The following is a 26,836-nucleotide window of genomic DNA, read 5'->3' on the forward strand; positions in this document are numbered from 1 at the left end:
GGGCACAAAGCATTGGAACTCACCCACCCGGGCTGATCCCATCCATGCGACACTGATACCCATCGATATAGTCGGTGCATCCATTTTATTCAACCAGCAGCAAAACACTCCAAACCGCGTGAATGCCTCTCTCATTCTACGGCATCGTCTCACTATAAGACTCCCTCGCTGATGTACTCACCATTACCGTACACTGATCAAGTCCGGCCCTTGATTACTTGGCCATTCAACTCCATCCCGACCCCATTTCGCTCCCAAACACACCAACCCAGGGGAGGAAAAAAAAGGAAGGAGACATATACAAGATAAATGAGATTTCGGGGTAGCACATACACCATGGTTCCCCCAACGAAACTCGCCCTGCTCATCCACCTCCTGGTCGAGACCCCGGCCTCCCTCTCCTTCCTCCTCGCCCCGCGCGCCCAGCTCCCCGGCGCCTCGCCCGAGGCCCGGCTCATCCTGCGCAACCTGGGCGGCTTGCTTGCCGCAACTAACCTAGCCGTGCTGGTCCTGCTCGGCACTCCGCCGGCGGCGGCGCCCGAGACCCGCCAGCTCACGGCGCGGCTTTGCCTGTGTCTGGGGACGTACCACGTCTGGCCGATTCATCGCGCGTGGGCGCGGATGCGGTGGTCGTCGTCATCGTCCTCGTCGTCGTCTCGTGAGAAGGAAGGCAAGAAGGTGTTGGGAGGGCCGGTGGTGCACTTTGTGGTTCATGTCCTGTGTTTGGCAGCGTTGCTTGGGGCAGGGTTGGTTGGGGCGTTGGATGGGTGATGGATGCACGGTGGTGGCAGAATACGCTCGCCCAAGCAGAAAGATAATAGGAAGAAAAACGTTTGTTGGGACAAAGAGGCATAAACCTGTTGCATTGTATCCGACAGCTAGCCGGAAAGAGAGAGAGAGAGAGAGAGCCCCCCCATCCTCGCACACGCAGACTCAACTCCTGAACAGCCTCAGGCCCTCCTCCTCGACGTTGACGCCGCCCATCTCCTCGTCCGACACGTCGTCTTCCTCCTTCAGCTCCATCTTCTGCCCAAACAATGTGCCGAACAGCCTGTCGATCGCGTGGTCTTCCCACGTCCGCCTGTCCTCGGGCGCCATGAAGTTCTGCAGCTTCTCGTGCACCGTGTACCGCAGCTTCCGCCCCTTGCTGGCCCGCCTGTCGACCGTCTTCCTCGTCTTGTTCTCCTTCAGCGCCGCCCACCGGACCGTCGCGACCGACTCGCCCGGCAACCCCGTGTCTGAGCTGCGTTGGTCGACCAGCTCCTTGAGCAGCAGCTGGTAGAAGTCGGCGTCGTCGTAGATGTTGGCGTCCTCGTCCACCTTCTTAGCCGCCTGCGCCGGTGCGCAGGAGCGGGGCGCGCGGGCGCGCTTGATTAGTCGCTCAGAGCTCAGGAGCTGCTCGTCGAGTGCCGAGACTAGCGTCTGAGTCTCCGAGCTGACCAGTCTCCGGGTCGAGAGCGCGACGCTGTTCTTCTTGACCCTCTCGGACCACTTGTCGAGCACTTTCCGCCGGTGGGCGTGGACGGCCTCCTCCACCATCTGCATGCTCTCCCAGATCGCCTGGCTCGGGGTGTCGAGGTCGATCTCGCGCTTCCTCTTGTCCCCGACTTTGGCTCTGCTGCTTTCCGGCATGAAGGTGTGCCTGACACTGTCGATCGTGTTCCACAGCTTGACGGCAGCCTCCTCGGCGGCTTGGTACGCTTCTGCAACGCTCTCGTGGCTCTTGTCGACCACAGTAAACGTGTTGGCAGCCACCAAGGCCTTCTGTAGCCGAATGCGGAGGTTCAGGATGGAGTCGAACGCACGGCGCTGCACGCGCACTGCCATGCCCTTCTCGGCGTCTGCCTTGGCAGCCTGGGACATGGCCGCCACGATGCTCTTCTGCCCCTCAGTCGCCATCTTGCGCAACTGGGCGCGTTCGTCGCCGCCGCCGTCCATCTCGGCGTCTTGCTCTTCCTCCTCATCCTCGTCTTCTTCCTCGTCCTCCCCCCTATCCTCCCCTTCCCCGCTTTCGCTCCCTTCCTCATCGTCCTCACTCTCCACCTCGTCATCTTCCTCGCCCTCCTCCTCTTCATCGTCTTCCTCACCCTCGTCTTCATCGCCCTGGTCTTCCTCCGAGACTTCAGCCTCCAGGTCGAAGAGGCGCGCACCGTCTTCGGCAATATCGGAGCCTTCCTCAGATACCTCTGGGCCGTCCTCTTCCTCCTCGGAGCCTTCCTCTCCGGCATTCTCTTCCCCCGACTCTTCTCCCGACGAGGACATGAAATCTGCAGCGGTGGGTCTCTTCTTAATTCGCCCGTTCGGCACCCTCGGCTTAGAACTGCCGCGGAAGACAAAATCTTTGAGGGCTTCCTCGTCACTCTCGTTCAGCGCATTGTCGCTGCTAATCTCGGCGTCATCGTCGACATGGTCTGCCTCGAGATCCGCAGTCTCTGGGTCGTCGTACTTTTCTTCTTCTCCTTCCCCTTCCTCTTCCTCTTCCTCCTCCTCCTCCTCCTCCTCTTCTTCTTCCTCATCCTCATCTTCGTCCCCATCTTCGTCCTCCTCACTGCTCTGCTCTAGTGCCGCTCTGCTGACGCGCGTACCTCGGTACTCCGGGCCAAGTGAGATGGGCTCTTTTTGGCGAAGCTTGCTCTTCCTGAAGCGGCAGATTAGACGAGGTTGAGCATTCTAGGAACATTCATGTAAACATACCCGACCTCGACGTAGTGCTCGGTCCCCGCGTTCTCATCTGCCGACTCCTCGCTGCCGCTTTCATCACTGTGATCGGGAGCTTCGTTTTCGATGTCGAAGTCTGCAATAACAGGTAAGCCGCGTGCTCGCTGGTCGGGCAAATCTGTCGCTCACCCTTTGCGATCTTCTCTTCAAACTCGGCAAACCGCCGAGAGCGGCCTTTGCGTGCTGTCGACATTTTGGGAAGTTTGTTGGTTCCTGAGTTGGCTCGAGTCGACTCGAGCTCCCCACATGGAAATTTTCAGGGAGCCGGAATGGCAGCCAGGAAATTTTGGCGGAGACAGATGGCAGAACTTGCCCGCTGCAGGCACCAGTGGGGGGTCTCGGATGCCACTGCCCAGGACCCGTGGACCCAGCTACACTGCTCTCTGACCAATCCGTACAGTGTCTTCCTACAGGGGATCCGGTCGGAAGCTCCACTAAACCCAAGCTTTCATCCATGATCGACTGCTTGAATTCCGTCAACAAGTGACGGCTCGAAACTCATGATGTGAGCCTGGAGTATCGAAGACAAAAAAAAAAGTCATTTCGGCTCCAATCGGGACATGATGAATCAGAATTATTCAAGGTTAAACCGAATAATTATATAATTATCCAACCATGCCGTCACGCATTTCCAGCCGCCTCTTCCACACCACCCGCGTGCTCCTCCACGAGAACCCGTTAGTAAGTTATATCTATCTCCCGCCCACCGTCCACCACCTGGGGCCGGCCTAGTTGATCAACCACCTCCGTTTACAAAAAAATAAAAAAAATTTAGGGTCTTCCACAAAAGGGCAGCATCCCCCGCTTCCAGCGCGGCCTCCCTACCAAGCGGCCCATCAAGGGCGTCGCCCACATCGTGGCCGTGTCGTCAGCAAAGGGCGGGGTCGGCAAGAGCACGGTGGCCGCCAACCTGTCGCTCGCGCTGGCGCGGCTGGGCCTGCGGGCGGGGATCCTGGACGCGGACATCTTCGGGCCGTCGGTGCCGACGCTCTTCGACCTGGCCGCGGCCGGCCCGCCGCGGCTGACGGCGGCGAACCAGCTGGTCCCGCTGACCAACTACGGCGTGCGCACCATGTCGCTCGGGTACCTGTCGCCGGACGAGGCGGCGCCCGTGGTCTGGCGCGGGCCGATGCTGCTCAAGGCGGTGCAGCAGCTGCTGCACGAGGTCGACTGGGCCGCGGCGGGCGGGGTCGACGTGCTGGTGCTGGACCTGCCCCCGGGCACGGGCGACGTGCAGCTGAGCATCGCGCAGCAGGTGCCCGTCGACGGCGCCGTCGTCGTCACCACCCCGCACCTGCTGGCCGTCAAGGACGCCGTCAAGGGCGTCGGCATGTTCGCCAAGGTTGGCGTCCCCGTGCTCGGCCTGGTGCAGAACATGAGCGTCTTCAGCTGCCCCTGCTGCGGCGAGACCACCGCCGTGTTTGGCGGGAATCAGAAGGTGGTCCAGATGTGCGAGGAGAGGGGGATCGAGCTCCTGGGGGACGTGCCGCTGCATCCCAACATTGGAGAGGACGGAGGTCGCGGGAAACCCACCGTTGCCGCGGAGCCCGAGTCGGAGCGGGCAAAGGTGTTTATGGATGTTGCCAGGAAGCTGGCTGCCAAGGTCGGGCTGGATGTCAGCTGAGGTTCGGGAGCGGTGGAAGGGGTGTCTGAGGAACGTTCCGGTCTCGTGGGACAGAGGCTGCTGGATGCCTCGCATCACGGGAAGTGAAGTCAGTAGGCCTTGTACGATATGTGTGTGTGTGCATATTGCAGGTCTGATGTGGTAGAAAAAAAACCTTCCGGAACCGTTGCGTTATTGACGACCACGTCTGCACACAAACAGACCAACATAGAGTCGAGATTCAAAACGTTGGGTATCTCATTATACAAAGTATTCTATATCTGCTATCGCTACCACCCGGTCTTCTTGGCTCCCTCCCTCCCCCTTTTCAACCGCTGGCCGGGCGGAGCAATAAGATCTGGACTAGCGGGGTTGGCATCCGATCCCAACGTTAGCTTCTGTCTGGATAAAAGAAATTGAGGGTAGCTAGGGAGCAATAGAAAAAAAAAATTTAGCCAGGTTCTGCCTAAAGCCAAACTCCAACTTCCGAAGTCGTCCTTCGATTTGAACCAAACGCCGATGGCGGTCGGTCCCCCGAGGATGGCGCCTTTGTTCCACTGCAAGCCCGGGACGGCAGTTCTGGAAACACAGCAAAACCACGTTAGTCTAGTCCAAATCTTCGTTGGGCTGGTAAACATGGCGGGTTCGGGCAGGATCTTTGCGCATTGCCTGGCCGGAACCGGTGAAGCCGACTGGATGCGGGTCAGCACATTAGACTTCCAGCAAGAGAGAGAGAGAGAACCCGGGGGGGGGGGGGGACTGGGGCCACTCACCTCGGCCGTTGATCCCCTCCGGCGTGCGGAACATGCTCTCCTTCTTGGCAACCTTGCCAAACTTCCCCTTGCTGGTGAACTCCTGCCACTTGGTCTTGCCCTTCTCGAGCTCCTTGGTGGCCTTGATCTTCTTGAACTTGGGGCGCGGTTTATCGTCAGCGTTCTCGGCGGCGGCAGCGGCAGCGGCGGCCCTTTTCGCCTCCAGGGCTTGCGGATAGATGTCAGCCGCCGCAGACATGACGATGCCGTTGTTGGCCGAGGTGGGCGTGAGGGAGGCCGGGCTGGGCGTGGCTGTTGATGTCGGGCCGCCGACAGCATTGCTGTTGCCCGAGACGGCGGTGCCATCAGCCTTGCGCTTCTGTGCCATTGGGCGGATATCCTTAGCACGCAGAGTCTCGACGGTGTCATAGTTCTTGAACTTGACCGTGTAGATGGGTGCCGTGGACGAACCAGTCACCGCGGTGATGCGCGCCGGGTAGAAGCCCTTGTCGCCCGAGAGCCATTTTGCCATGACATTGTCGTTGACCTGGTATGTAATGGTTTCTGCTTCTTTCTCCTTCTCCTCAGAGGCGGGGGCGGCCTTCTTGAATGCCGGATGGTTCTCGCGCGACCACTTCTGCTCGGCTGGCGGGGGCGATGGTGCCTTTTGCGGCGCGGCTTTTGGAGGCTCGTTCTTGGGCTTGAGTTCTGCGAGAGAGTCGTCGAGGAGCTGGATCATCTGCTCCAGCTCGCCCTTGAGGGCTTGCAGTTCGGCATTGTCAGGGTCGTCCTTAAGGGATGTGACGACAAGCTCGAGCTGTTGATCGCCAGTCAAGTCAGCGCTCGACTCAGCCTGCGACTCAGTCTGCATTATCGGACGATACGCACCTGGTTCTCGTACTCCTTGCGCTCTGCTTCCAGTTGGGCGCTCATTTTGTCTGCGATGATGGCTTGGAAATCAGTAGCCGATGCTGCACTTCAGGCCTCTCTCTGCTTGTTGTGAAGTGGCGGGGTTGCCCGAGGTCGACGTCTCGTCTCGGTGAAAGCAATGAAAGTCCACGCACAGACCAGACATAGTAGCCAATGGGTGTGCTTTCAGTCAGGTAGGAATACAAGTACGGATACAGTACCAGTTAGTATCCAAGTGCACGGAGCCGAGCAGATGAAACAAACTCGGTGCGTTCCAAGACAATGGCAACTAAAGTGACTGATAAGAAGAGAGCCCAGTTATCTGAAACCTGCAAGGCACAGTCATAGACTCGACATTTTGGATCGTATATGTGCGTTTTTTTCCGAATGAATCATCTCGTTCGTCCCCTCTGCCCAAGAAGAGAGTTCTTTCTAGGTATACGTATTACAGAATACGCCATCATGAGAAATGCCCTCCCGACAGCCTCCTGTCTGTCTCTCCGTTCCACTGTACTCTTCTTCAGCACCGACTTCGGCCTACGGAATTCGTCACCTGCAACAACGAGGCAATCGGCGCCAGCTCTCGGGCATTCAGGTAATTTCCATGCTCACACCGGTGGCCACGTTGTCCACGCACACCACTGGGGGCTGCAACAGAGCTCGCACTGAATGCCGCACGAAACCGTCGTACATACTTCGTACTCCGTACATACATACATAGATTACAGATTACAGTAATCCGTACGAGGCACATGGAGGGAGAGCAGCCACCCGGACTCATCCCTCTCTCCCTCGCTGTTGCGGGTCGCTCGCTCGATTGCGGGGTGGGGACACAATTGCCACTCTCAGCCAATGAGCGCCTGGTTGAATCGAACCGTTCCGTCACCGCTTTGGTCTTCGGTCGCAACGGCTTGAACACGGATCGAAGCCTGTACGTGGAGTTCGACCGGCTCAAAAGAATTGGCCTTCCCAAAGTCGGCGTCCCGTTTCCTATCGCTTCCGACATCCTGTATCTCGGAGCCGTCTTCCAATTGATTGCACGAGCCCCCCCCGCCGACGACAACGCCTTCCCGGAACACGGTCTCGCGACACTTAAATCGACCATTTGCAGTCTCCACCTTTCTGCCTATGACGAATCCCCCTGCCCGTCAACGGGCTCGCTGACGCTGTCGTCAAAAAAACAGGGTCGGCGATTTCGTTGGTGGTCGCGCCTTCGTACGTTGTTCTGCCCGACAGCTCCCTTTTGCTGTTCAGCGGGCCAGTCCGCGCCACAACGGCACTCGTGCGACACCACACTCGGGCAAAGCCGATTTTTGGGGAGAAATAAGGCGCACAAAGAAACAGCTTAGCCCGGCATGGTGAGGGACAGGGACGGCGACGGGTTGGGCGCCAACCAATCAAAAAAGCCACCCGCGGCCATCGTCGACTTCGCCGACCAACCACAGCAGCAGCCTCCGCAACAGTATCATCGGGCGAAAAGCCAGAAGCACGTCGTCGGAGGTGCCACAGGAGGCCGAATGCACGCCCGAATCCCCTCCACAAAAGGCCTCCAGAAACACCATGCCGCGGCATCAACAGCAAAGCTGACTCGCAAACACGGTTCGCTGTCCCCCGATCGAGGAGGCGGCGCTGCTCTCGCATCCCATCACCACCGTCGAGCGACCTCGGAGCTGAAGCTGACGCGCGACCCGTCGGCCACCAACCTCAAAAAGAACACCTCGCATACGAACCTGAGACGCAATCGGTCCCAGGCCGAGGTTGGAAAGAGGACCAAGTCGTCCAACAACCTCCAGCGATCCGTGTCCAATCCGGCAGTAAATAAGCTGAGGCATACGGGCGGCTCCAGGGTGCAGTTCAACCTGGGAGACGAGGACCAGAACGGCGGCGGCGACGGCGACGACGACGACGACGACGAGTGGGTGGATGCTAGCACATCTGCCTCGCCTTTGCTCTCCCGCCGTGGCTCTGCCGTGAGCTCTGCACACACGCCCAACCCCCCCGCCGCGAACGAGGGAGGCTCACAGGGAGGCTCGCCGACACCACACGCCGAGGTCGAGCGCACACTGAGCACCGGGACGCAGAACGGCTCCACAAACGGCGCACAGCACGGTGCACAACACGGAACCAACAGCCACTCGCGTGACAAGTCGAGCCACAATCAGTACCTCACATCCCGAATCTTGTCAAGAACTCCTTCGCACGGCGCTCCACCCATGATGTCGACCGAAACCGTCTCGGCCCGGCCATCCTCCATACGGCAGCCGTCCCCTCCAGACTCGGGCACGGATCCGAGCCAATATCTTTCCAGCACTCCCGGTACCGCCGCCCAAGCCCGGCCGGGAAGCAGCGGCAAGGCAGAGCTCACCTCGCGGTTTGTGGGGCACAACAGCCAGGAGCCTGGGTCAGGGCTGGCTGGCGAATCCTTCATCTTGGCTGCGAACAGGGGCGGGCTGTCTCGCGCCGCACTAAGCGGCAAGGATGAGATTAGCGTACCCAAGCGGCGGCAGTCGATAGGAGCCCTGTCGCAATCCCGAGGCATCGACGCATTGAACGCTAGGCGTGCCGCAGGCGCAGACAATGGCAGCGACGGTGAGGATGATGAGGAGCGCATCACTCGGGCCTCTCGCGCGCGGCGGAGCGGCGAGTACATCGTGCCTCGCGATATGAACAGGACGCAGCAGAAGCTGAACCTCCAGCGCGCGAGCTCCAGCCTCGAGCCCGCCCACCCCCATCCCGGGATAGGCATAGGACCGCCAGGTGTCGCCGCTGGCGCGGGGCCCCTCCTAGGGGTGCCCACCACATACGACTCCCGAGACCCGCGAATCAACAAGATGCTGGAGCGGACGGGCATGGAATACTTGACGGTGCGCCGCCACCTCAACCCCGTCGCCCGGTCTATCTCCCGCGTGATGCAGCTTCCCGGGCTCGAGAATAGCCGCCGGATCCCGCGCCCTGGCACGACTTCATCCAGCCACGGTCCACGCGTCTCGGAACAGTTCAACCCGCAAGAACAACCGCAACGGGAACGCGAACAACCCATCACCAGCACCTCCAGCATGGCCGACCTGATTCACGGTGGCGGGGCCAGCGCAAGACGGCCCCCAACACCGCGGAGCGGCGGCGGCGGCGCGTACTCGGCGCTGCAGAGCGCCAGCTCGAGCCTGGGCACCGACGACGGGTCCGGCCGGTTACACGATCGGCATAGTCCAGGCCAGGGCCCCAACGGGCACAACGGCCAAGCCCACAGGCTGAGCGGATCGAGTCTCATTGATGGGACCGAAGACGCCGGCACGGTGGCGTTGTTGCGCATGATGTGGGATAAGATCACGGATCTGAGCAGCAGCCAGGAATAGAATGTAGAATTGCCGCCGGAAGTTGCGCGTGGCGCGCAGCGTAGGGCCTCCCCGAGGGGATCAGTGACGGCTCTGCTTTGCCTCGGGCCCCGGCGAGGTTGTTCGCGGATCAATGACGCAACGAGCGACGAACAACGAGTACGACTCCAGGTTAGAAATGCAACCCGGAGAGGTTCTCGGTGGGATCGAGAATCACTCTCGAGACTCAAACCCCCCCAGCTCCCCCTTCCCACCCGTTCAGCCCGAGGCTCGACATTCCGTCGGAGGAAGGGTCCTCGGTACCAGACAGCCCCTACTAACCAACCCCCCCCCCCTTCTGACGGGTCGACGTGTTGGGGCAGCTCGGGCAGCAGAACACGAGGCCATTCGCGGTTTTAACGGCGGCTCGGCTCGCGACGCGTGAAGCAGGGCTACGGGCTGGAACAAGAAGAAGAAATAAAAAGTAATGATGAAAAAAAAAGAAAGAAGAAAAAGAAGAAGACGATTACAGCAATCCGTCGGCACGCGCATTCTCTCAGTTCAAACACCAAGGGGGGGCTGAGGCAGCCATCGATATATGGCCAGGTGCGATTTTGACGCCCTTGCCACGCGTCAAGTAATCTCCGTGACCACCATGGTCAGGTGTGCAAGGCTCTCTCGGAAGGCTGGTCACGGGATCAACAGCCGGACAGCAGTTCGTTTCTAATTTCTCCCTTTGGCGCTACAATCTTTATGTGAGCCGTGAGGAAGGAGAATATCATGACTCGACTATAGTATACGTATGGCTCTTGCTTTTTATCTTTTTTTTTTTCTTTCTTCTGTCGCTGTGGCGTTCATTATTGGCGCGGTGGGGTGAAGGGGTCCCGGTTAATAATAGGATTTTCGCAAGGGCCTGAAGTAAAACTGACAGCGGCGGACATAACGGATAGAGCGCTTCCGAGGTGACTTTGCAGTAGGGGAATCACTACACTATTCCTCCTTCTCTTTCTAATTAATGAGGCAGCAATAGAAAATTAATAGTGTGCTTCGAGACGTCTACGCTTCAGGGCAGTACAGGTGCTTGACAGCACGTTTGATTTTGGTGGCTACCTCATCTTGCAAGCGCATCGCCCTTGCATTTTTTTTTCGATCTCAAGTAGAGAAAGGGAGTTGTGCAAGGAAAAAAAAAAAGAAAAGAAAAGAAAAAAAAAGAGATACAGGGAGGATCGTGCACTGGACAAGTACCGCAGTAGCAGGGAACGGGACGCGACTGAATCTGAATCTGGGGTTCTTCAACTTATGTATATGTGTATTGTCCCAGGTGACCAAACCCGCATGCATTGCTCTTAAGAATACACAAGCCGTCATGTCATAAACGAACAAGAGATTAGGTATACAAGAAAATCTCCATTTTTCCATCTTTCTTCCCTTTCCGGCTGCTCTCTCTTCTTCCTTTTTTTTACTCGGCAACCCACACAGCAGCCATACCCATGCCGGTACCGACGCACATGGACGTGACGCCAATCTTCTGGCCCCTCCTCCTCAGCTCGTAGAGCAGGGTGGAGACTTGGCGGGCGCCGGTGCAGCCGAGCGGGTGGCCAAAGGCGATGGCGCCGCCCTTGGGGTTGATCTTCTCCTGGGGCAGGCCGAGCTCGTTGGCGCACCACAGGCACTGGCTGGCGAAGGCCTCGTTGATCTCGAAGATGTCGACGTCATCCTTGGTGATGCCCGTCAGCTCAAAGACCTTGGGGATGGCCTTCCAGGGGCCGATGCCCATGAGCAGGGGCGGGACGCCGACGACGGAGGCGGCGACGAACTTGCCCAGGATGGGCTGGCCGAGGCGCTCGGCGGTGGAGCGCTTCATCATGAGCACGGCGGCGGCGCCGTCGCTGACCTGGCTGGCGTTGCCGGCGTGGATGGAGCCGTCCTTGGCGAAGGCGGGCCGGATCTTGGAGAGGGACTCGACCGTGACGCCCGGGCGGATGCCGTCGTCGCGGTCGACGACAATCTCCTTGGTCTCGCCCGACTTGGGGTCCTCGTACTTGACCTTGATCGGGTGGATCTCCTCCTTGAAGAGGCCGGCCGCCTGGGCGTCGACGGCCTTCTTGAACGAGGCGGCAGCGAAGGCGTCCTGGCTGGCGCGCGTGATGTTGCGGTCCTTGGCCATCTGCTCCGAGAGCACACCCATGGGCACCTTGCAGTTGGCGGCCTCGGGGTACGACTCGAGGAGGTCCGAGAACTCGGACACGGCGCCGGGGCCGTACTGGGTGGACATGCTCTCGACGCCGGCGCCGATGCCGATCTCGATCATGCCGCTGCGGATCTGGTGGGCAATGTCGACGCAGGCCTGCAGGCCCGACGAGCACTGGCGGTTGAGGGTGCGCACGGCGGTCTCGACGGGGAAGCCGGCGACCAGGGCGGCGGCGCGCATCTCGGTGGCACCGCCGCCGGGGGCGAGCACGGTACCGACGGCGATATCCTGGACGAGTGCGGGGTTGATCTTGGAGCGCTCGATGATGCCCTTGAGGGCGCCGGCCATGAGGTCCGCGGCGAATGTGTCCTTGAAGAAACCCTTGCCGCCCTTGCAGATGGCGGTGCGGAGGGCTGCCGTGACGACGATCTACAGGCGCGGGCACAAGTCAGCACATGCGTCTGTCTGCATGCACCATGCACGCGGCATGCAACAACAGCAACAACAACAACAACAACAAAAAAATCTCTTACATCGTCAGGGTTCTTCTCGAGAAGCTTAGCCTTGCCACCGGCGGAGGCAGTGCCAGAGATCTGGCTGCCCAGCTGAGAAAGTCTATCGAGAGCTGCACACCATCATGTCAGCGAGAAAAAAAGAGGGGATAACAATACGGTCCGAACCGAGAGGATGATGACCTACCACCCATCGTGAAGGTTGTGTGTCTGTGTGAGTTCTGTGTGCGAGAAGATGTCACGATCGAACAAGACGAAGGAAGGGCGTCAGCAGGAACCGGAGGAATAAACGAAGACGCAGAACTGATATTTTAGGCTTTAACAAGCAGCTGACTACACAGCTGTATATCCGACGCAAGTTTATAAAAACAGTTTCGACTTACCTCGGAGCGGCGGCTGATGGATCTTTCCGTCGAGTCTTTTGAATGGAACTCGGTCCACAAGTCGGTTGGCTCCTTGCCGTGGAGGTGGCCCAGGTGATGTCAGAGAGGCCGAGGCATTGCCGCATGCGGTTTAGCCTACCCCGGGTTACATTCCATGCGCAAGGCCGCTGCCCTCTTCACATGCTTGGGGAAATAAGTGCTGCGCGCGCTCGAGATTGTCTTGACAAATTGTGGCTCTCCATGCTTCTTACCCCAGTTTGTCATGCCAACGGCGGGGTTGAATTGGATTGGACTGGGTGGATGGGTGGATGTCATTCGAAATATCCCATTCCTCGTCTCTTGCTTACTGATACACACATTTCTCACATGCGAATCTCTTCGAGTTATCCAGGGGCGACAGGGGGACAGTTGTGACCTTCATGAATTGCCACTTGCACCCTTGATACCGTTTCAGATGCTGCTTCGCCAACACAGTTGCATTGCAACAACGTGGAGCTGCGACCAACAAGAAATCGCCTGCTCGAACAAAGGAGAGGTTCGGTTTACTTTACTCGACAACAACGAGTCCGGATGGCTGGTATCCTGGTAACTATTTCCCTGTGATAAAAGTATCCTATGCAATTGTAGTAAAAAGGAAGAGATAGGGAAGAAAAGGCAAAAAAAAAAAAAAAAAAAAAAAAAAAAAAACCAGCCAGACCCCCAACTCACTTGTGGAACGCCTTGACCTTCTCGACCTCGTCATAGCTGCCCATGAAAAGACCCGACTTGTCATGAATGTGCTGGGGCACGACTTCCAGCATCCTCTCCATCTTGCTGTTTACGGCTTGGCCGCCGGCTACGAGGTGTTTTGTTAGCGAGAGCACCGTCACTACCAGGGAAACAAAAGAACGTTGGGAACTCACCATTCTCAAACACCATAGCCATGGGCGCGCACTCGTACAGGATACGAAGCTTGCCCTTGGGGCTCTTCTTGTCGGCCGGATAGGCAAAGATGCCGCCGTACAACAGGGTGCGGTAGGCGTCGGCCACCATGCTGCCGATGTAGCGGGCGCTATAGGGCTTGCCGCCGTCGGGCGCCTCCTTGAGAGAGTTGAAGTACCTCTTGACCTTGTCGTCCCAGTAGAGCGAGTTGCCCTCGTTGACCGAGTAGATTGCGCGGCTCCTGGGCAGCCGCATGTTGGGGTGCGTCAGGATGAACTCGCCCAGGCCGTTGTCGAGCGTGAAGCCGTTGACGCTGCCGCCCTTCATGGTGATGACGAGCTGCGCCGAGGCGCCGTACATGGTGAAGCCGGCCGCCACCAGCTCCGTGCCCGGCTTGAGGATATCCTCCTTGGTGCCCTTGGAGCCCTCGGCCAGCTTGTGGATGCCAAAGATGGTGCCGACCGACACGCCCGCGTCCAGGTTGGAGCTGCCGTCGATCGGGTCGCAGGCCACCGCGTACCGCGCATTGGTGCTGTCCTTGAAGTAGATGATGTCCTCCTCCTCCTCCGAGACGAGGAGCGCGCACTTCCCGCTCGACCGCATCGCCTCGATGAAGAGTTCGTTGGAGATGACATCCAGCTTCTTCTGCTCGTCGCCAGTCGTGTTGGACGAGCCCGCCAGGCCCGTCAGGTTGACTAGCGTAGCCCGCCGGATGTAGTAGGCGATCGACTTGAACGAGAACTGGAGCGCATGGCAGAGTAGACTGAGAAACGAGGGCTAATGTTAGGTCAAGGGAACTTTGGGCGAACGCATAGGGAAGGACGATGAAGATGACGACGACGACGACGACGACTTACGTGAAGTCTCCAGTGGCTTCCTTGTGTTTTACTTGCTCCTCGGTGAGGAACCGGGTGAGTGTGACGATGTTTGTGTTGACCTTCTCCCCCTCGGCTGGCCCGTTTCCGTTTGTTGAAGCCATCTTGATGTCTACGTTATGTTCGTGTCGGCGTTGATGTTGAAGGTTTGTCTCGTCACGTTGTCCTTCTGCTTGAAGGGACCCCAGTGACGGCGAAGAAACAGTTCACGTTAGAGGGCCAGCGGTAATCCTAGTGGGAAGCAGCTCCTTTGTGATGGCGATGTCAAGAGACGAGACGAGACGGGACGGGACGGGATAATTGAGGAAGAGAAGAATGACGAGGAAGCCGAGGAGGACTGAGGAGAAAATGCAGCAACTTGAACTCGAGGGAGACGGAATGATGTCAAGTGGAGAACGGGTGTAAAGGGGGAGTAGATCAGAACGGAAAGAGCACAGAAGGTCGGGAACGATGGATCGATCCAGACTTATCTGCAATTGAAAAGCTCGGCAATGGATGTAGGCTTCCTGCGGAAAGCCGTTAGTATCTCTTCCAAGTGGTCCATATCTCGCGTGCAGATAATTATCGAGTAATCGCACAAGCCCAGTTTCCGCTCCTGGTCCATAACATCTTGACACCATCCTGAGGTTCTTCCGTCCATGCGGCCCAGACCAGTCAAAAAGGGTGTGCACGACATGGTGAACTCATCTGCTACACTACTGTAGTAAGCTACGCCCAGTAGTGTACCTGCTTCGGGTTACTTCGCCCCGTAGCGCGCCCCTCAATCGGCCGCCGTCGGCAGAGCACGGCTATGGAGGGGTTTTGCGGGGCAGAACGGGAGTCTGACATCAGAGCTTCCCCGATCTCCAAGCTTCGCCTCTGCTCCACCTCGGGCAAGCAACGGGGCCAAGGGGAGGAGAGAACAACGCTTGATGTACCAAGTAGTCAGGAACCTGGCACAATCCCGTTTCCTTTTTCTTGCCTCCGCCGCGGCCGCGTTTCACCTGCGAGCCAGCCCAATTCGAATCCCATTCGTCAGCCCCACGTCGCATTCGATAACGGAGGTAGATGAAGACTGCGCAACTCCGGGCGAGAGGAAAAATAAAACAAGACGAGCCGCTGCATCTCCTGAGGATGAATCCCCACGGAGATACGGGCGGGGAGGAAGCAACCGCCAACAACCGACAACCCGCGCAACTACCGAAAAAAAGAGGATTTTCCGGGACGGCAAGCTTGTCCGGGATACGCTTTGTCCCGAACTGGACCCGCATGGCCCGCATCGAGACGCCCCGGGCATTTCTTGGCTCTCATCAACCTCTCAACCTCTCTGCCTCCATCTCCACCGACGGACGAGATTCGAAGGAAAAGAAACGCACGAATCGGGTCCCCTTATTATGGGGTGTGTACCTAAGCAATTGGCGTTTCCCCCCAGGACAGGTGACTTGGTCACCTGGGAGTTTCCGACCGTTTGGCCCCAGCAAGGGGGCTGAGGCTGCAGTCTCCCCTGTTCTGGACAAGGTCGACCTCGTGACTTGCTGGGTTTTCGAGTACGTAACTCCCCTTGCCTTACATACTATGTAAACGTACCTGGCGGGATGGGCTTTTGCATTCGAGAACAACAATACCGGCATGCAGGACTCTTGGGTAGCCCAAATTCATGCCTTCGGACGGACTGCGAGACAGGTTGCGAGGTAAATCCTCACATAGTCACATTACAGTAGCACAAGTGAGGGCTGATTCGTGTTTGGCAGAGGCCGACTGCTTCTCTCGAGTCTACATAACAACGGGTGGCTTAAGCTCTTGGGATCCTTTCATCAGCTCCAGGAGACCAGCTCCTAAGCTGGGGTTGTTTGTTTGTATCTTGGGACACAACCCGAACTTCACCTGAAATCGTCCTGTTCCTGATAACCATTATCAAGCCGATGATGCTTCGCCAACTTGCCCCGAAACGCCATCCATTCTGCAGGGCCATGGTGCCTATTCAGCGGCGGCAATAGGATGGATCGATCATTTCCCTCATAGGAATACCCGTCGCCCGTCTCCATTAGCGAGGGCCACAGCGGTCTGGCCGTGTAGCCCACCGCGCCAGGTGCTCCGGCCCTCCAGTCGTCAAACCCGAAGTTGGGGTCTACCGTGGCCGTGTTGGGCGGATACGTGTCCGGGGTTTGCTCCAGCGTCGCCTCGATCACCCCTCCTGTGACCCCAATGTAAAAGTTGGGCGAGATGTCTGAGGCCCGGGCAAGGGACCAGACGCTGCTCGATGTATACCGGCGGAGTGAGTTGTTCAGGAAGAATTTGGCGTTGGGCCGGAAGTAGAGGTCCCTTGACAGCTCGTGCCAGCGGCAGCGCATGCCCACGACATGATTGCACCGCGCCCCGCCTCCGAGCTCGGCCTTGGGCGGCATCATGAACGGCTGGTGAGGCCGTGGGAACGGGCTTCTGCCGAGACAGGGAAGGCCGGAGGTGTGGTGGTACGCTCTAGGCCACCGAAAGTCAAACACGTGGATCGTGAGCCCGTCCGAGCCGCCCGCTACAAATCTCTCGGTGCCGTATGCCATGAGCGACTCGGCATTGGACCACGGGTCCACGTTGTCCTGGTAAACGGCGTCGAAGGGGGACGGTGTCCGAAGGTCTTGGAGCCTGGTCGATGCGTCAGCTTGCCGAATTTTGTTAAACTGTTTGTTTGAGGAGGCGGGCCAAACCTTATCGTGCCGTCCTTCCACGCACTGAGGAGCAGATTCGTTTCTCGTCTTGCCCCAGAATGGAGGTAATGAACCGCCTCCAGTGAGCTTGGGGTGACAGTCCGAGCGGGACTGACGCCGAACTCTCTTTCTACCCTCTCGTTCTTTGCGGCTGCATGATGGGACCATCCAGTCGGTGTGCGGGCGAGATAACGTAACGGATGTTTGCAACCTACTAGCGCCATGGCTATGGTATCACCGTTGCCCAGCCATCGGGCGCCGCCCAGCCTCGCCGAGCTCGCAGCCAGAACACTCTCCGTCAAATCGTAGGTAGTCAAGGGGGATATCACATCTGCATCATCCTCCGGTAAGCCGTAGATTCTCAGGGTGGATTTGGCGGCGGCGGCGAGGAGCGGGCCACTGCTGCGATGCAAGATATCGAGCGAGTTGATCGTGTCCGGCTCAGAGAGTTGCTGTACGCTGTTGTTTTGCTCCGCTATAGGACCAAACTGGGCAATACGCTCACCGAAGCGGTCCGGTTCTGCGGAGAGCAGAGCCAGCTCGCCGTTATGTCGTCCTGCGACGACGACTCGTCCGCTCGGTCGCTTGACGAGCTTGACGGTATTTACATCGTCATAGCCGCCTCTGAGGCCGAAATCATTACCGCGTAGCCTATGCCACGAAGTCCTTGATGCCTTGCCGCGCCCTCGCCGCTGTCGGCAGCGGGCATAGATGTCCTCCCCAGAGCCCCACACGACGAGCTCTTGCTGCGTAGCCGGATCAAACTGGGCATCGACAACCGACATGAAGCCGCCCATACCGCCTCCATACTGCCGTCCGTGCCCGTTGACCTCTCGGCGAGGAAGCATAAGCTGGAACTGTAGCGACCGCTTATCCCAACACCGACTCTGCCAGGTCATTGATTCGGCCAGTTGCCGCCAGGTGTGGCTTCCAGTGGCCGGAGCCGGGATGGCGAGAGACGGAAACCTGGTCCTCACAAAGATGCGCCATCCATCGCTGCTAGCGAGACGCTGCAACCTGCGACAGGAGAGTGCAAGAGCCCTGAGATCCCGGGCGCATTCCAGATTGGCAACGACGAGGAAGAGAATATCGTCGGGCAAGTCCGGGAGCCGAATAGTCATTTTATCGAAAGCTTTAGGTCCTATGACTTGACACTCGAGTAATCTAAAGAATTTTTTTTGTTTTTGTCTGTAAGGCTATTGTCGCAGGTCAGTGTATGTTATATTCTTGAGAACTTCCGTTGCCCAACTTGGAGTGATTTGATACCACAATACGCCAACCCATCCCGGCAGGCATCGAGTTCGAATTGGTTACCTTACCCCGTACTTACTGTATGTATGTATGTACGTACATACATACCTCACGTACACGCCTAGGTACCATTTGCTCAGTGTGTACGGAGGTTGGCCCCAAAAGTCCACCCCCCATCCCAGGATGCCAAGGTCTTGGCATACAGTATAGTCAGCTGACACTGCAATAGACTCTTACACACTTTTTTACCAACCCGACTTCCAGACTTATCCAACACTTCAAAACTAGGCTTATTTTAAGCATTTGAAACAGCATTCAATTCGCTATTTTACTTGCAATCAGACGAGGTCGATTTACCAATAGTTATATCGCTTTCCTCTGGCCTAACTACTTCTAAGTCTGTTACTGACGTCTTCTATGTATTAGATACTCTAGCTCTCCCTAATGAAGTCTATCTTCCTCGGGTTAACGCCTGTGTTCGTTGGACATGGTATGTTTGCCATGCCCAGGGGGCACTCCAGGTACTGCGGGCACTTCGGGTACTACGGGCATTTCGAGCATTGCGGGCACTTCGGACTCTCTAGGCATAGTAGGCTCTGTCGGTACTAAGCTAGTTAGAGTAGTCTATTAACCTTGGAAAGACAGCTTACCAAAACGCTCTAGAATTATTATAGCTACTGTATTTGGGAGATTTGTAGGCTCTGGCATCAAGGTTAGGCAGGGAAAAACCTAGATGTATAGGTGGAGATTAATTTGCAATAGAAATTACAGTATAAACAAGATTGTGTATACACTTCGCACGTTGTCAGCAGCCTGGGCTTGGCATGCCTTGGGGGGTGGACTTTTGGGGCCAACCTCCGTACGGAGTAGTAATCCAATTGTACAGATTACAATACAGTGCAAAAGGTATGTATGTACATACATGGCTATGTATCCGTATGTATGTAGTTACAGTACACACCTGCATGCTTATCGGAGATGCGAATGTAAAGTACCGAACTGAACCAAGAAGAGTCGGTTTCAAAAGGCCGTAAAACTGTCAACTCGAACCCCGCAAAAGGTAATCCCACCACAATGATGGTGAAGACCGCCAACAACGTACCCGTGACTGTTTCTGCTTTTGGAGGCCAAGCAAGCTAGACGCTGAGCGCGGCGAACATGTCGCTGAGCAGTGACTGGATTGGCGCACTCGCCACTGCAGTGTTTGCCATCCTTGGTTATCGATACCTGGTGTACCCCGCTGTGTTCTCGCCTCTCGCGCGCATCCCCAACGCTCACTGGTCCGCGCCTTTCTCCCGCGCATGGATTCTCTGGATCCGGTGGGCGCGTCGAGAAAACAGGACGCTTTATCGCGCTCATCGCCGGCTCGGCCCCGTCATCCGCGTAGGCCCGAACGAGCTTAGCATCAATGATCTGGACAGCGTCCGCACCGTCTACCAGGGCGGCTTCGAGAAGCCGGCTTGGTATTCGGTCTTTGACAACTACGGGTACGGTGCACAGATTCCCCATAGCGATCCCGAGCTCTCTCTACTCACAAGACTTCCGCACCCAAAAGCGTTCCGTGCATGTTCTCGGCCCGTCCCGCTCCGGAGCATTCGGCCCGCAAGCGGCTCATCTCGCATGTGTACTCCAAGTCTTACATCCAGTCGAGCACGGCTGCAGCGGCCCAGTCGCAGACAATCATTTTCGATAGATTCCTACCAATTATCGAGGCCTCGGTCGCCGAGTCCCAGAAGCCCCATGGTGTCGACATCTACTCAATCTTCATGGCAGCAACTATGGACTTCATCGCGGCGTACATCTTCGGCCTTGGCAAGGGTACTAATTTTCTCGGCAACAAGGCCTATCGTGAACATTTTCTCGAGCTGTACAGGGCTCGCAACGACTACGGGTACTATGATCAAGAGATGCCCCGGCTCACCAAGTTTTGCCGGAGGGTTGGTATCCCATTGTGCCCCAAGTGGGTAGATGGTGCCAACAAGGAGCTGGGCGAGTGGTGCCTGGGCTTATGTGCCAAAATGGGTCATGTTTTTGACTCGGATTGCCCTTCTCAAGCTGAGCCTCCGGATCAGCCTACCGTGTGGGATGCTCTGGTCGGTGGCCTGCGCAAAGAAGCGGCGAGAAATGGACAGGCTTCCGTGTTGTACCCTACGGCGCTGTCGAACCGTGAGCTCTCGGTCGCCTCCGAGCTCTTCGACCATGTCCTAGCCGGCCAGGAGACAGCCGGCTTGACGCTGTCGTACCTGTGCTGGCGGCTGTCCCAATCGTTGGAACTCCAGGCACAGCTCAGAGCCGAACTTTTGAGCCTCTCGCCCAACATGCAACTGGACGGGAATGGCACGCCCTCCGTGCCAGACCCCAAGCAGCTGGACAGCCTACCGCTGCTGCACGCCGTCCTCATGGAGACCCTACGCCGCCACCCACCAATACCCGGCGCACAACCGCGCCAGACGCCAGATTCGGGCTGTCGGATTGGACCGTATGCTGTTCCCGGGGGTGTCAGAGTGGCCGCGTCGGCATACGCGCTGCACCGCGACGAAGCAATCTTCCCCGAACCGGAGAAATGGGATCACACCCGGTGGCTCCCCTGGGCAGCCGATGAGAGTCAGCTGAAGGAGCGTAACCGACAGTTCTGGGCGTTCAGTTCGGGGGGTCGGATGTGCATCGGATCGAACTTTGCTATGCATCGTAGGCAGGCCGATTCAAGACTGCCAATTGCGGAGGTGAGCACCAGCTGACGGTCGGCAGAGATGAAACTCATGATTGCCGCCATCTACTCAAACTACACGACTCATATCGTGGATGACGAAGGTATGGAACGTCAGTCGGACGGGTACACTGGGCGACCAGAACACGAACAGTTGTTCTTGCGGTTTGAAAAGGTTGGTTAACGGTTACTATACCCGAGTCAATGTTTGACCCTGCCGAAACCTGGTCCCCGAGAGGCTCGGCCGTTATTGATTGGGGAGCCAAGTTGCAGTGCATGTTAGTGCCCCCTCCCTGACGCCAAATTGGAAAGAAATATAACTAGCAACGAAAAAAAAAAAAATTATACTGCCGCGTCACCTGTTCGATTCAAGATGCACCTTACAGAGTACACAGCTTCTGGCATGCATACATACAAGCAAGTACTTATACTACAGTATGTCAAAGCAACCTTTGTTAACACATGCATTCCGCGCTTAACAAGCGAGCATCGACCCCCTCTTACCGCTGCTGCACGCGAGCTCCCCCACAATGCCAAGGCGCCAAGCTGTTTTTTTTGGTGCATTACTTCATAGCGGCTCCTTCTTCGAAAGCTTGTTTCACGGAAGTACTAATTACACAGTAGTCAGGGTAAGCGGTGCCCGCAACGACGGGGTAGCTGGGTGGTTTGCCCGAGATCAACGTCCAATGAGAACGGCCAAGAAAAGCACCTGCCACGAACCTGCCTGAAGAGGCAGGAGCCCAAGGGTCGCATCGCTTCCAAGGAATCGGCCCAACTGCCCACACGCCAAAGTTTTTCTCCCTTCGCTCTTCTCTCTTACGTCTGTCCGATTGGTAGGTCCCATTTTCAGTTGCCTCGATGCAGCGCTCATGGATATCAAGTGGACGTCAACGCCACGTGCATGACCGCGCTTTTAGATCCTCTCCCCTCTCCTGTACCCGATTTGTGTCAGTAAAGAAGGTTGCAGAAGCCCACGTGCGGCCGCAACTCCAACGACAATTAGTGTAAGAGGAGGGCTTTTATAGTCTAGAAGGATTCACCGGGCTCCCCTCTGGACCCTCAGGTTTTCCTATTTAAAGCTAGCCCCCATAGAACCTCTCAGAACGCTTTCGCCGCTACCTTCCCTTCCTGGTCTCCCACCCCCATCGCTTTCCCTTCTCGCCTTCACGCAGCTTCGAGACAAGCAGAAATCCGCCAGACCCAACTCCCCCGTGGTATTGCGATCATGTTCGGCCGCAAGAGCCCGAAGCCCGAAGCCGTCGAGGCTCGGGCGACGGAGGAGCCGGTGCAGGAGAACAAGTCGTTCTGGAAATCCATCGTGCCCGTCATGGCCTGCGGCGCGGGTCTGTTTTCCGACGGCTACATCAACAACGTGCGTTGTCCTCTGTTTTTTTTTTCCCGGCCCTTATTTCCTCTTCACTCGGCAATACGTCACGAGTCGAGCGAGTCCCGTATGTTAACGAGGTGATGCAGGTCATTGGCTCGGTCGTGACCATCTTGGCGATACAGTACGGCGAAGTCTGGGCGACGTCGAATGCGAAGCACTACTTGGGTGACATCGCTTTTGCCGGAACCGTGGTCGGGCAGCTGGTCTTTGGCTATCTGTACGTTTCAGACCATGCCCTCTTGTTTCCTGGTGCTCTTGATTCTTTGTCACACGGAGAGTTGGGTGCTGACCACCGTGTGACAGATCCGACAAATGGTCGCGCATGAATTCGCTACTTCTCTCGACCGTCATCCTGCTCGTTTTCACTGCACTTTCGGCCGGGTCCTACTACCATGGCGACGCTGTGGGCATGTTCAACATCCTGACGGCGTGGCGCTTCTTTGTAAGCCCCATCCATCCCTTGCCTTCGGCACGGACCGACCCGTCTCTGACTTCTGTGAATCACAAGGTCGGCATTGGCATTGGAGGCGAGTATCCAGCGGGCAGCGTGGGAGCCGCCGAGTCGACAAGCGAGCTCAAGACCGGGACGAGGAACATGTGGTTCATTTTGTTTACCAACTCCATGATCGATTGGGTTCGTACACTTATTCCTCTTCGCGAACCGGAACTCGACCGATAGACGAGGCTAACGCGACCAACAGGGCTTCGTCTTCGGCGCGTTCGTGCCCTATGTCGTCGCAGCGGCTTGCCATAATGGACACCTCAGCACCATCTGGCGCACCAGTCTCGGCATTGGCGTCGCTTTCCCCCTGGTCCTGTTCATCCTGCGTATTTTTGTCAAGGAGCCGGAGGAGTACCAGAAGAACTCCATGAAGCACGCCAAGACCCCCTACCTCCTGGCCCTCCGTTTCTACGGCTTCCGTCTGTTCATCGTCAGCCTGATCTGGTTCATCTACGACGTAAGTACCGTGCAAGCCCCTCAAAGCAAAAAAAATCTGTTTCCGTTTAGATTCTCTGAATGAATCATTCCCCTTCTCTTCCCTTCCGGCTGACCTGCTCGACCCCCCGCCTCAATGGCCCAGTTCTCCGCCTACTCCTTCGGCATCTACTCCTCCACCATTCTGGCCAACATCTTCGACTCCGACACGGCGCCCTTGACGACCGTCTTCGGCTGGAACACGGTCATCAACCTCTTCTACATCCCGGGCACCATGCTGGGCGCGCCCTTCTCGGACCTGGTCGGACCCCGCTACGCCCTGGCCACGGGCGTCACGCTGCAGGCCATCGTCGGCTTCATCATGGCGGCCTGCTACGGCCGGCTGGCGCAGCCGTCCATGGTGGCCGCCTTCGCCGTCGTCTACGGCATCTTCCAGTCGCTCGGCGAGGTCGGCGCGGGCAACAACATCGGCCTCATCGCCGCCAAGACGTGCGCCACGGGCGTGCGCGGCCAGTACTACGGCATCGCCGCCGCCATCGGCAAGGTCGGCGCCTTCGTCGGCACCTGGGTGTTCCCCTACATCGTGGCGGCCGGCGGCGACTCGGAGACGCTGTCGGCGCAGTACCCGTTCTGGGTGTCGAGCAGCCTGTGCGTGCTGAGCGCCTTCCTCGTCCTCGTCGGCCTGCCGCAGATCGGCCAGGACACGATCGCCGAGGAGGACCGCAAGTTCCGCGCCTTCCTCGAGCAGCACGGCTACGACACGCGCCAGCTCGGCTTGAGGAAGGGCGAGAGCATCGAGAGCGGGAGCGGCGTGGAGGTGGTCGAGTCCGAGGAGAAGCCCGTGCGGGCCTGAGAGAGAGAAGGTTCGGGTAATGTTGAATCATCCAAGGATAGGGTGTTTAAATTTGTGTGTTGGAGCAGCGATCGAGGAGAGGTAGGTTTGGAGAGAGGTAGGTAGCGCACGTAGTTTTGATCCCCCGACGTGATAATGAAATAATGAGCTGATTCTTCACCTTTTTTTTTTTTTTTTTTTACTCCCCCGTTCCCTCAAGAGAGGAAAAAGACCTGCGGCTCAACCAACCCCTTTATCGAGGGCGGTGTTTCTGCCAGGTTATTCATGGATGGAGTCTGACTGTTCCAGTGCGATAAGAATAAGCACTACGGAGTACAGCCTATCAAGCTACCCACCCCTTCCCCAAAAATCACGGTTTATCTATATATATGCATGCATCAGAACCCAACCCCCCCCCTCCCAACCTAGAAAACTTCAGTCCAACTCCACACGCTCCAATTCCTCGCTGATGAACGCCTCACCATCGTCTTGAGCGCCGCTCCGTTGTTGCGCTGCGGTCCCGGTCCGACCACTCGTTGGGTTCCCCTCCTCCCCGGCCTCGCTCGCCTCGTCGACATCCGTGGCACCGCCCCCTTCGCTCTCCGTCTCGGGCGGCGTTCCCATGCCCCTCGCAGACGCAGACATGCCAAACCCGTCCCGCAGGTTCCTCCTCAACATGCACATCTCGACGGTGATGCCGGGCCCGAACGCGCAGCCGACCACGTGCTCCTTCACGCCGCCGCCGCCGCGGCCGTCCGGACCGCTCCCGGCGGGAGGGGCCAGCGCGTCCATGTCCTTGTGGCGCAGGCGGTCCAGGACGCTGAGGATGGTGGCCGACGAGCTGTTGCCGTGGTTGATGTACGTGTCGTAGCTGGCGCGCATGTGCGCGGGCGTGATCCCCAGGGCCTGCTCGGCGCCCGAGAGGATGGTGGCGCCGCCGGGGTGCATGGCCCAGTCGAAGTCGGCGGGTTTCAGCTCTGGCGTCTGCTGCTGCTGCTGCTGCTGCTGGTGGGGGTGTTGTTGGTGGGGGTGTTGTTGGTCGCCCGGGGAGGAGAACGGAGGGGGTAGGGAGGCCAGTAGGGAGGTGAAGGTGGGAAGCAGGACGGACTGGGTCAGCTGGGGCACGCGCGGGGACAGAACGACCTTCCAGCCGTGCGGGTCGACGTCGAAGCCGAGGTCGTGTTCGGTGTCTGGGATGGTGTGGTGCTGCCAGCCGAGGAGGGAGTAGATTGCTGGCGGCGGGGGCGGCGAAGGGCGGCCGGAGGGGCCGTCGTCCGGGAAGGGTAGGGAGTTGGAGAGGAGGCAGGCGCTGGCGCAGTCGCTGAAGAGGGCGACGCCGATGCGGGTTTCCTGCGAGGCGTTGATGGACTCGAGCTCGCTCCGGACCAGGGTGGTGCTAATCTCGAGGGCGACGACGAGAATGCGCGCAGGCTTCCGCCGCATCGTGTGGCCGAGGCAGAGGTTGGCTGCCGTGCGGAGGGCCGCGAGCCCGCCGCTGCAGCCTACGCCGTGGAGGAGGACCTTCTCGGTGCCGGGGCTCAGGCGGAGTTCCCTCGCGACGAAATGATCGTAGCCAGGATTCGCCGAGTTGGTGCATGTGGTCGAGACCATGTGCGTGACCTGCGCCGGCTCAAGGCGCGCCTCGGCCAGGGCTTTCCGCGCGGCACTGACCGCTAACGGCACGCCGTCCCTCATGAAGGTCTCGTTGAGCTCGCTGATGGTCGGCGGGTTCGGCTGGTTCACCAGCGGGTGGTCCGGCGTTCCTATCGAGGAGCGTTGGTCGATGCCCGTGTACCGGTTGATCGAGAGCACCTTGCTCATGCTGCGGCAAAGAGGCGTCGCGTGGGACGCGGGGCTAGGTCAGCCTGAACTCGACAAAAAAACGACGGCCGTGATCTCAACTCACGCTGGCGATTCTGGGTAAAATCGCTTGCTCAGCACCTCGAGCGAGCTCGGCTTCAGGTCGTAGGGAGGGTATTGCGTGCCCAGCCCCAGGATGGACAACCCCATATCCCCGAACTCGGATTGCGCAGCCATGTCGGCGGCGTGTCGAGCGTGGCAGGTGTCTGTGGCAGAATTGTCGCTCTTTTTTGCCCAATTGAGTGTTGAGCGCTTGTCGAAGTTGAGGAAGCCTTCACCGCTGATGCTTCGTGACTGCCCGCACGGGACGAGACGGTGCCAGTACCGCGATCTCTTCTTTCACTCCAAGGGAATGAATGGATGGGGGGGTTCCTGAACCGGTCACTGAAAAAAAAAAAAAAAAAAGAAAGAAAAGAAAAATTCCCTAGTGCTGTGAGCTGCAGCTCCTGTCACGGCGCAAGATGCGTATTGGGCGAGATGACGTTGGTGGTTGCTCTCTTTGTTCAGACGGACTGGTACATTCACCACAAGGCTCCAGCTTGGATGAGACGGGATGGGTAGAAGGTGAAACAGGCCACACTACATTAGGAGGTTTCAATGAAGCACGAGGCGAGGACCCGGCCTCAGGAACCTGAAAGTCCCGCTGCCAACTAATGCAGGGCTGTTTTGTGTGCCTTCATCCATTGCAACTTCGCGGAGCTCATGTCCTGTTTCGGCACCTTGACCTCACCGTTCGGATTTCAAGGATGGAAACAGGCCCCATAGGGAAGTTTGATGGTGGCTTTATTACAATTGCGGAACACGTGCGACCTGATTGCACGGCCGATGCAAACTTGCCTTCTTCCAGCCGCACGGATTGGGGGGTTGCCTTATTCTTCCACAGGGCTTCTCTACGCTGTATCCAATCCGTATGTCTTCTGGCTTGACATTGTTCGAGTCATACTTTACTCAGCAATGGGTGCAGCCAGACCAGGCGGTAAAAAAAAAAAAAAAAAAGACCTGGAGG

General features: G+C 57.9%; 11 protein-coding genes across 11 annotated transcripts; 5 read left to right on the top strand and 6 right to left on the bottom strand.

The window, feature by feature from the left end:
* The first annotated feature begins 182 nt into the window (after nt 1–182).
* On the top strand, nt 183–852 carry MYCTH_2306930 (uncharacterized protein). The gene has a single exon (XM_003664227.1). The coding sequence runs from the start codon at nt 337–339 to the stop codon at nt 769–771; it is 435 nt and encodes a 144-aa protein (XP_003664275.1). The 5' UTR covers nt 183–336; the 3' UTR covers nt 772–852.
* Nucleotides 853–2,957, bottom strand: MYCTH_2306931 (uncharacterized protein). Its single transcript, XM_003664228.1, has 3 exons — nt 2,848–2,957; nt 2,695–2,794; nt 853–2,638 (listed from the first exon to the last, which is right to left on the bottom strand). Exons 1-3 carry the CDS (start codon nt 2,909–2,911, stop codon nt 934–936), a joined length of 1,869 nt encoding a protein of 622 aa, XP_003664276.1. The 5' UTR covers nt 2,912–2,957; the 3' UTR covers nt 853–933.
* Nucleotides 2,958–3,208: 251 nt separating this feature from the next.
* Nucleotides 3,209–4,477, top strand: MYCTH_2306932 (uncharacterized protein). Its single transcript, XM_003664229.1, has 2 exons — nt 3,209–3,399; nt 3,494–4,477. Exons 1-2 carry the CDS (start codon nt 3,334–3,336, stop codon nt 4,340–4,342), a joined length of 915 nt encoding a protein of 304 aa, XP_003664277.1. The 5' UTR covers nt 3,209–3,333; the 3' UTR covers nt 4,343–4,477.
* A 172-nt stretch (nt 4,478–4,649) lies between these two features.
* Nucleotides 4,650–6,143, bottom strand: MYCTH_2306934 (uncharacterized protein). Its single transcript, XM_003664230.1, has 3 exons — nt 5,962–6,143; nt 5,095–5,890; nt 4,650–5,013 (listed from the first exon to the last, which is right to left on the bottom strand). Exons 1-3 carry the CDS (start codon nt 6,004–6,006, stop codon nt 4,928–4,930), a joined length of 927 nt encoding a protein of 308 aa, XP_003664278.1. The 5' UTR covers nt 6,007–6,143; the 3' UTR covers nt 4,650–4,927.
* Nucleotides 6,144–7,212: 1,069 nt separating this feature from the next.
* On the top strand, nt 7,213–9,453 carry MYCTH_2306935 (uncharacterized protein). The gene has a single exon (XM_003664231.1). It carries the CDS (start codon nt 7,338–7,340, stop codon nt 9,333–9,335), a length of 1,998 nt encoding a protein of 665 aa, XP_003664279.1. The 5' UTR covers nt 7,213–7,337; the 3' UTR covers nt 9,336–9,453.
* Nucleotides 9,454–10,571: 1,118 nt separating this feature from the next.
* Nucleotides 10,572–12,355, bottom strand: MYCTH_108115 (3-ketoacyl-CoA thiolase). Its single transcript, XM_003664232.1, has 3 exons — nt 12,184–12,355; nt 12,018–12,109; nt 10,572–11,913 (listed from the first exon to the last, which is right to left on the bottom strand). The coding sequence occupies exons 1-3, from the start codon at nt 12,188–12,190 to the stop codon at nt 10,753–10,755; spliced, it is 1,260 nt and encodes a 419-aa protein (XP_003664280.1). The 5' UTR covers nt 12,191–12,355; the 3' UTR covers nt 10,572–10,752.
* A 687-nt stretch (nt 12,356–13,042) lies between these two features.
* MYCTH_2306943 (uncharacterized protein) lies at nt 13,043–14,595 on the bottom strand. The gene is made up of 3 exons (XM_003664233.1): nt 14,158–14,595; nt 13,282–14,063; nt 13,043–13,214 (listed from the first exon to the last, which is right to left on the bottom strand). Exons 1-3 carry the CDS (start codon nt 14,277–14,279, stop codon nt 13,084–13,086), a joined length of 1,035 nt encoding a protein of 344 aa, XP_003664281.1. The 5' UTR covers nt 14,280–14,595; the 3' UTR covers nt 13,043–13,083.
* Nucleotides 14,596–16,034: 1,439 nt separating this feature from the next.
* On the bottom strand, nt 16,035–17,977 carry MYCTH_51812 (uncharacterized protein; the record flags this gene model as incomplete). Its single annotated transcript, XM_003664234.1, has 2 exons — nt 16,035–16,794; nt 16,857–17,977. The coding sequence occupies 2 exons, from the start codon at nt 17,975–17,977 to the stop codon at nt 16,035–16,037; spliced, it is 1,881 nt and encodes a 626-aa protein (XP_003664282.1).
* A 1,564-nt stretch (nt 17,978–19,541) lies between these two features.
* Nucleotides 19,542–21,077, top strand: MYCTH_2306945 (uncharacterized protein). The gene is made up of 2 exons (XM_003664235.1): nt 19,542–20,795; nt 20,856–21,077. Exons 1-2 carry the CDS (start codon nt 19,673–19,675, stop codon nt 20,996–20,998), a joined length of 1,266 nt encoding a protein of 421 aa, XP_003664283.1. The 5' UTR covers nt 19,542–19,672; the 3' UTR covers nt 20,999–21,077.
* Nucleotides 21,078–22,039: 962 nt separating this feature from the next.
* Nucleotides 22,040–23,991, top strand: MYCTH_2111282 (uncharacterized protein; the record flags this gene model as incomplete). Its single annotated transcript, XM_003664236.1, has 6 exons — nt 22,040–22,186; nt 22,288–22,418; nt 22,505–22,643; nt 22,710–22,835; nt 22,903–23,160; nt 23,284–23,991. 6 exons carry the CDS (start codon nt 22,040–22,042, stop codon nt 23,989–23,991), a joined length of 1,509 nt encoding a protein of 502 aa, XP_003664284.1.
* A 172-nt stretch (nt 23,992–24,163) lies between these two features.
* On the bottom strand, nt 24,164–26,497 carry MYCTH_2306947 (uncharacterized protein). The gene is made up of 2 exons (XM_003664237.1): nt 25,877–26,497; nt 24,164–25,792 (listed from the first exon to the last, which is right to left on the bottom strand). Exons 1-2 carry the CDS (start codon nt 26,005–26,007, stop codon nt 24,406–24,408), a joined length of 1,518 nt encoding a protein of 505 aa, XP_003664285.1. The 5' UTR covers nt 26,008–26,497; the 3' UTR covers nt 24,164–24,405.
* Between the last annotated feature and the right edge of the window lie 339 nt (nt 26,498–26,836).

Source organism: Thermothelomyces thermophilus, chromosome 4, assembly GCF_000226095.1.
Source record: "Thermothelomyces thermophilus ATCC 42464 chromosome 4, complete sequence".
Lineage (NCBI taxonomy): Eukaryota > Fungi > Ascomycota > Sordariomycetes > Sordariales > Chaetomiaceae > Thermothelomyces > Thermothelomyces thermophilus.

Excerpts from the sequence above, each read along its gene's own strand:
- MYCTH_108115 (XM_003664232.1), bottom strand. Across the intron at positions 11,914-12,017 it reads TCGAGAAGAACCCTGACGAT|ATCGTCGTCACGGCAGCCCT; the intron begins GTAAGAGATTTT and ends CCGCGCCTGTAG.
- MYCTH_2306932 (XM_003664229.1), top strand. The coding sequence starts at position 3,334 with ATGCCGTCACGCATTTCCAGCCGCCTCTTCCACACCACCCGCGTGCTC. Across the intron at positions 3,400-3,493 it reads TCCTCCACGAGAACCCGTTA|GGTCTTCCACAAAAGGGCAG; the intron begins GTAAGTTATATC and ends AAAAAAATTTAG.
- MYCTH_2306945 (XM_003664235.1), top strand. The coding sequence starts at position 19,673 with ATGTTCTCGGCCCGTCCCGCTCCGGAGCATTCGGCCCGCAAGCGGCTC. Across the intron at positions 20,796-20,855 it reads ATCGAACTTTGCTATGCATC|AGATGAAACTCATGATTGCC; the intron begins GTAGGCAGGCCG and ends GACGGTCGGCAG.
- MYCTH_2306947 (XM_003664237.1), bottom strand. The coding sequence starts at position 26,007 with ATGGCTGCGCAATCCGAGTTCGGGGATATGGGGTTGTCCATCCTGGGG. Across the intron at positions 25,793-25,876 it reads TTTTACCCAGAATCGCCAGC|CATGAGCAAGGTGCTCTCGA; the intron begins GTGAGTTGAGAT and ends TCTTTGCCGCAG.
- MYCTH_2306935 (XM_003664231.1), top strand. The coding sequence starts at position 7,338 with ATGGTGAGGGACAGGGACGGCGACGGGTTGGGCGCCAACCAATCAAAA.
- MYCTH_2306930 (XM_003664227.1), top strand. The coding sequence starts at position 337 with ATGGTTCCCCCAACGAAACTCGCCCTGCTCATCCACCTCCTGGTCGAG.
- MYCTH_2306943 (XM_003664233.1), bottom strand. The coding sequence starts at position 14,279 with ATGGCTTCAACAAACGGAAACGGGCCAGCCGAGGGGGAGAAGGTCAAC. Across the intron at positions 14,064-14,157 it reads GAAGCCACTGGAGACTTCAC|TCTACTCTGCCATGCGCTCC; the intron begins GTAAGTCGTCGT and ends CTCGTTTCTCAG. Across the intron at positions 13,215-13,281 it reads GGCTATGGTGTTTGAGAATG|CCGGCGGCCAAGCCGTAAAC; the intron begins GTGAGTTCCCAA and ends AACACCTCGTAG.
- MYCTH_2306931 (XM_003664228.1), bottom strand. The coding sequence starts at position 2,911 with ATGTCGACAGCACGCAAAGGCCGCTCTCGGCGGTTTGCCGAGTTTGAA. Across the intron at positions 2,795-2,847 it reads TGAAGAGAAGATCGCAAAGG|ACTTCGACATCGAAAACGAA; the intron begins GTGAGCGACAGA and ends CTGTTATTGCAG. Across the intron at positions 2,639-2,694 it reads GAGCACTACGTCGAGGTCGG|GAAGAGCAAGCTTCGCCAAA; the intron begins GTATGTTTACAT and ends CTGCCGCTTCAG.
- MYCTH_2306934 (XM_003664230.1), bottom strand. The coding sequence starts at position 6,006 with ATGAGCGCCCAACTGGAAGCAGAGCGCAAGGAGTACGAGAACCAG. Across the intron at positions 5,891-5,961 it reads GCAAGGAGTACGAGAACCAG|CTCGAGCTTGTCGTCACATC; the intron begins GTGCGTATCGTC and ends GGCGATCAACAG. Across the intron at positions 5,014-5,094 it reads GGAGGGGATCAACGGCCGAG|TCGGCTTCACCGGTTCCGGC; the intron begins GTGAGTGGCCCC and ends ACCCGCATCCAG.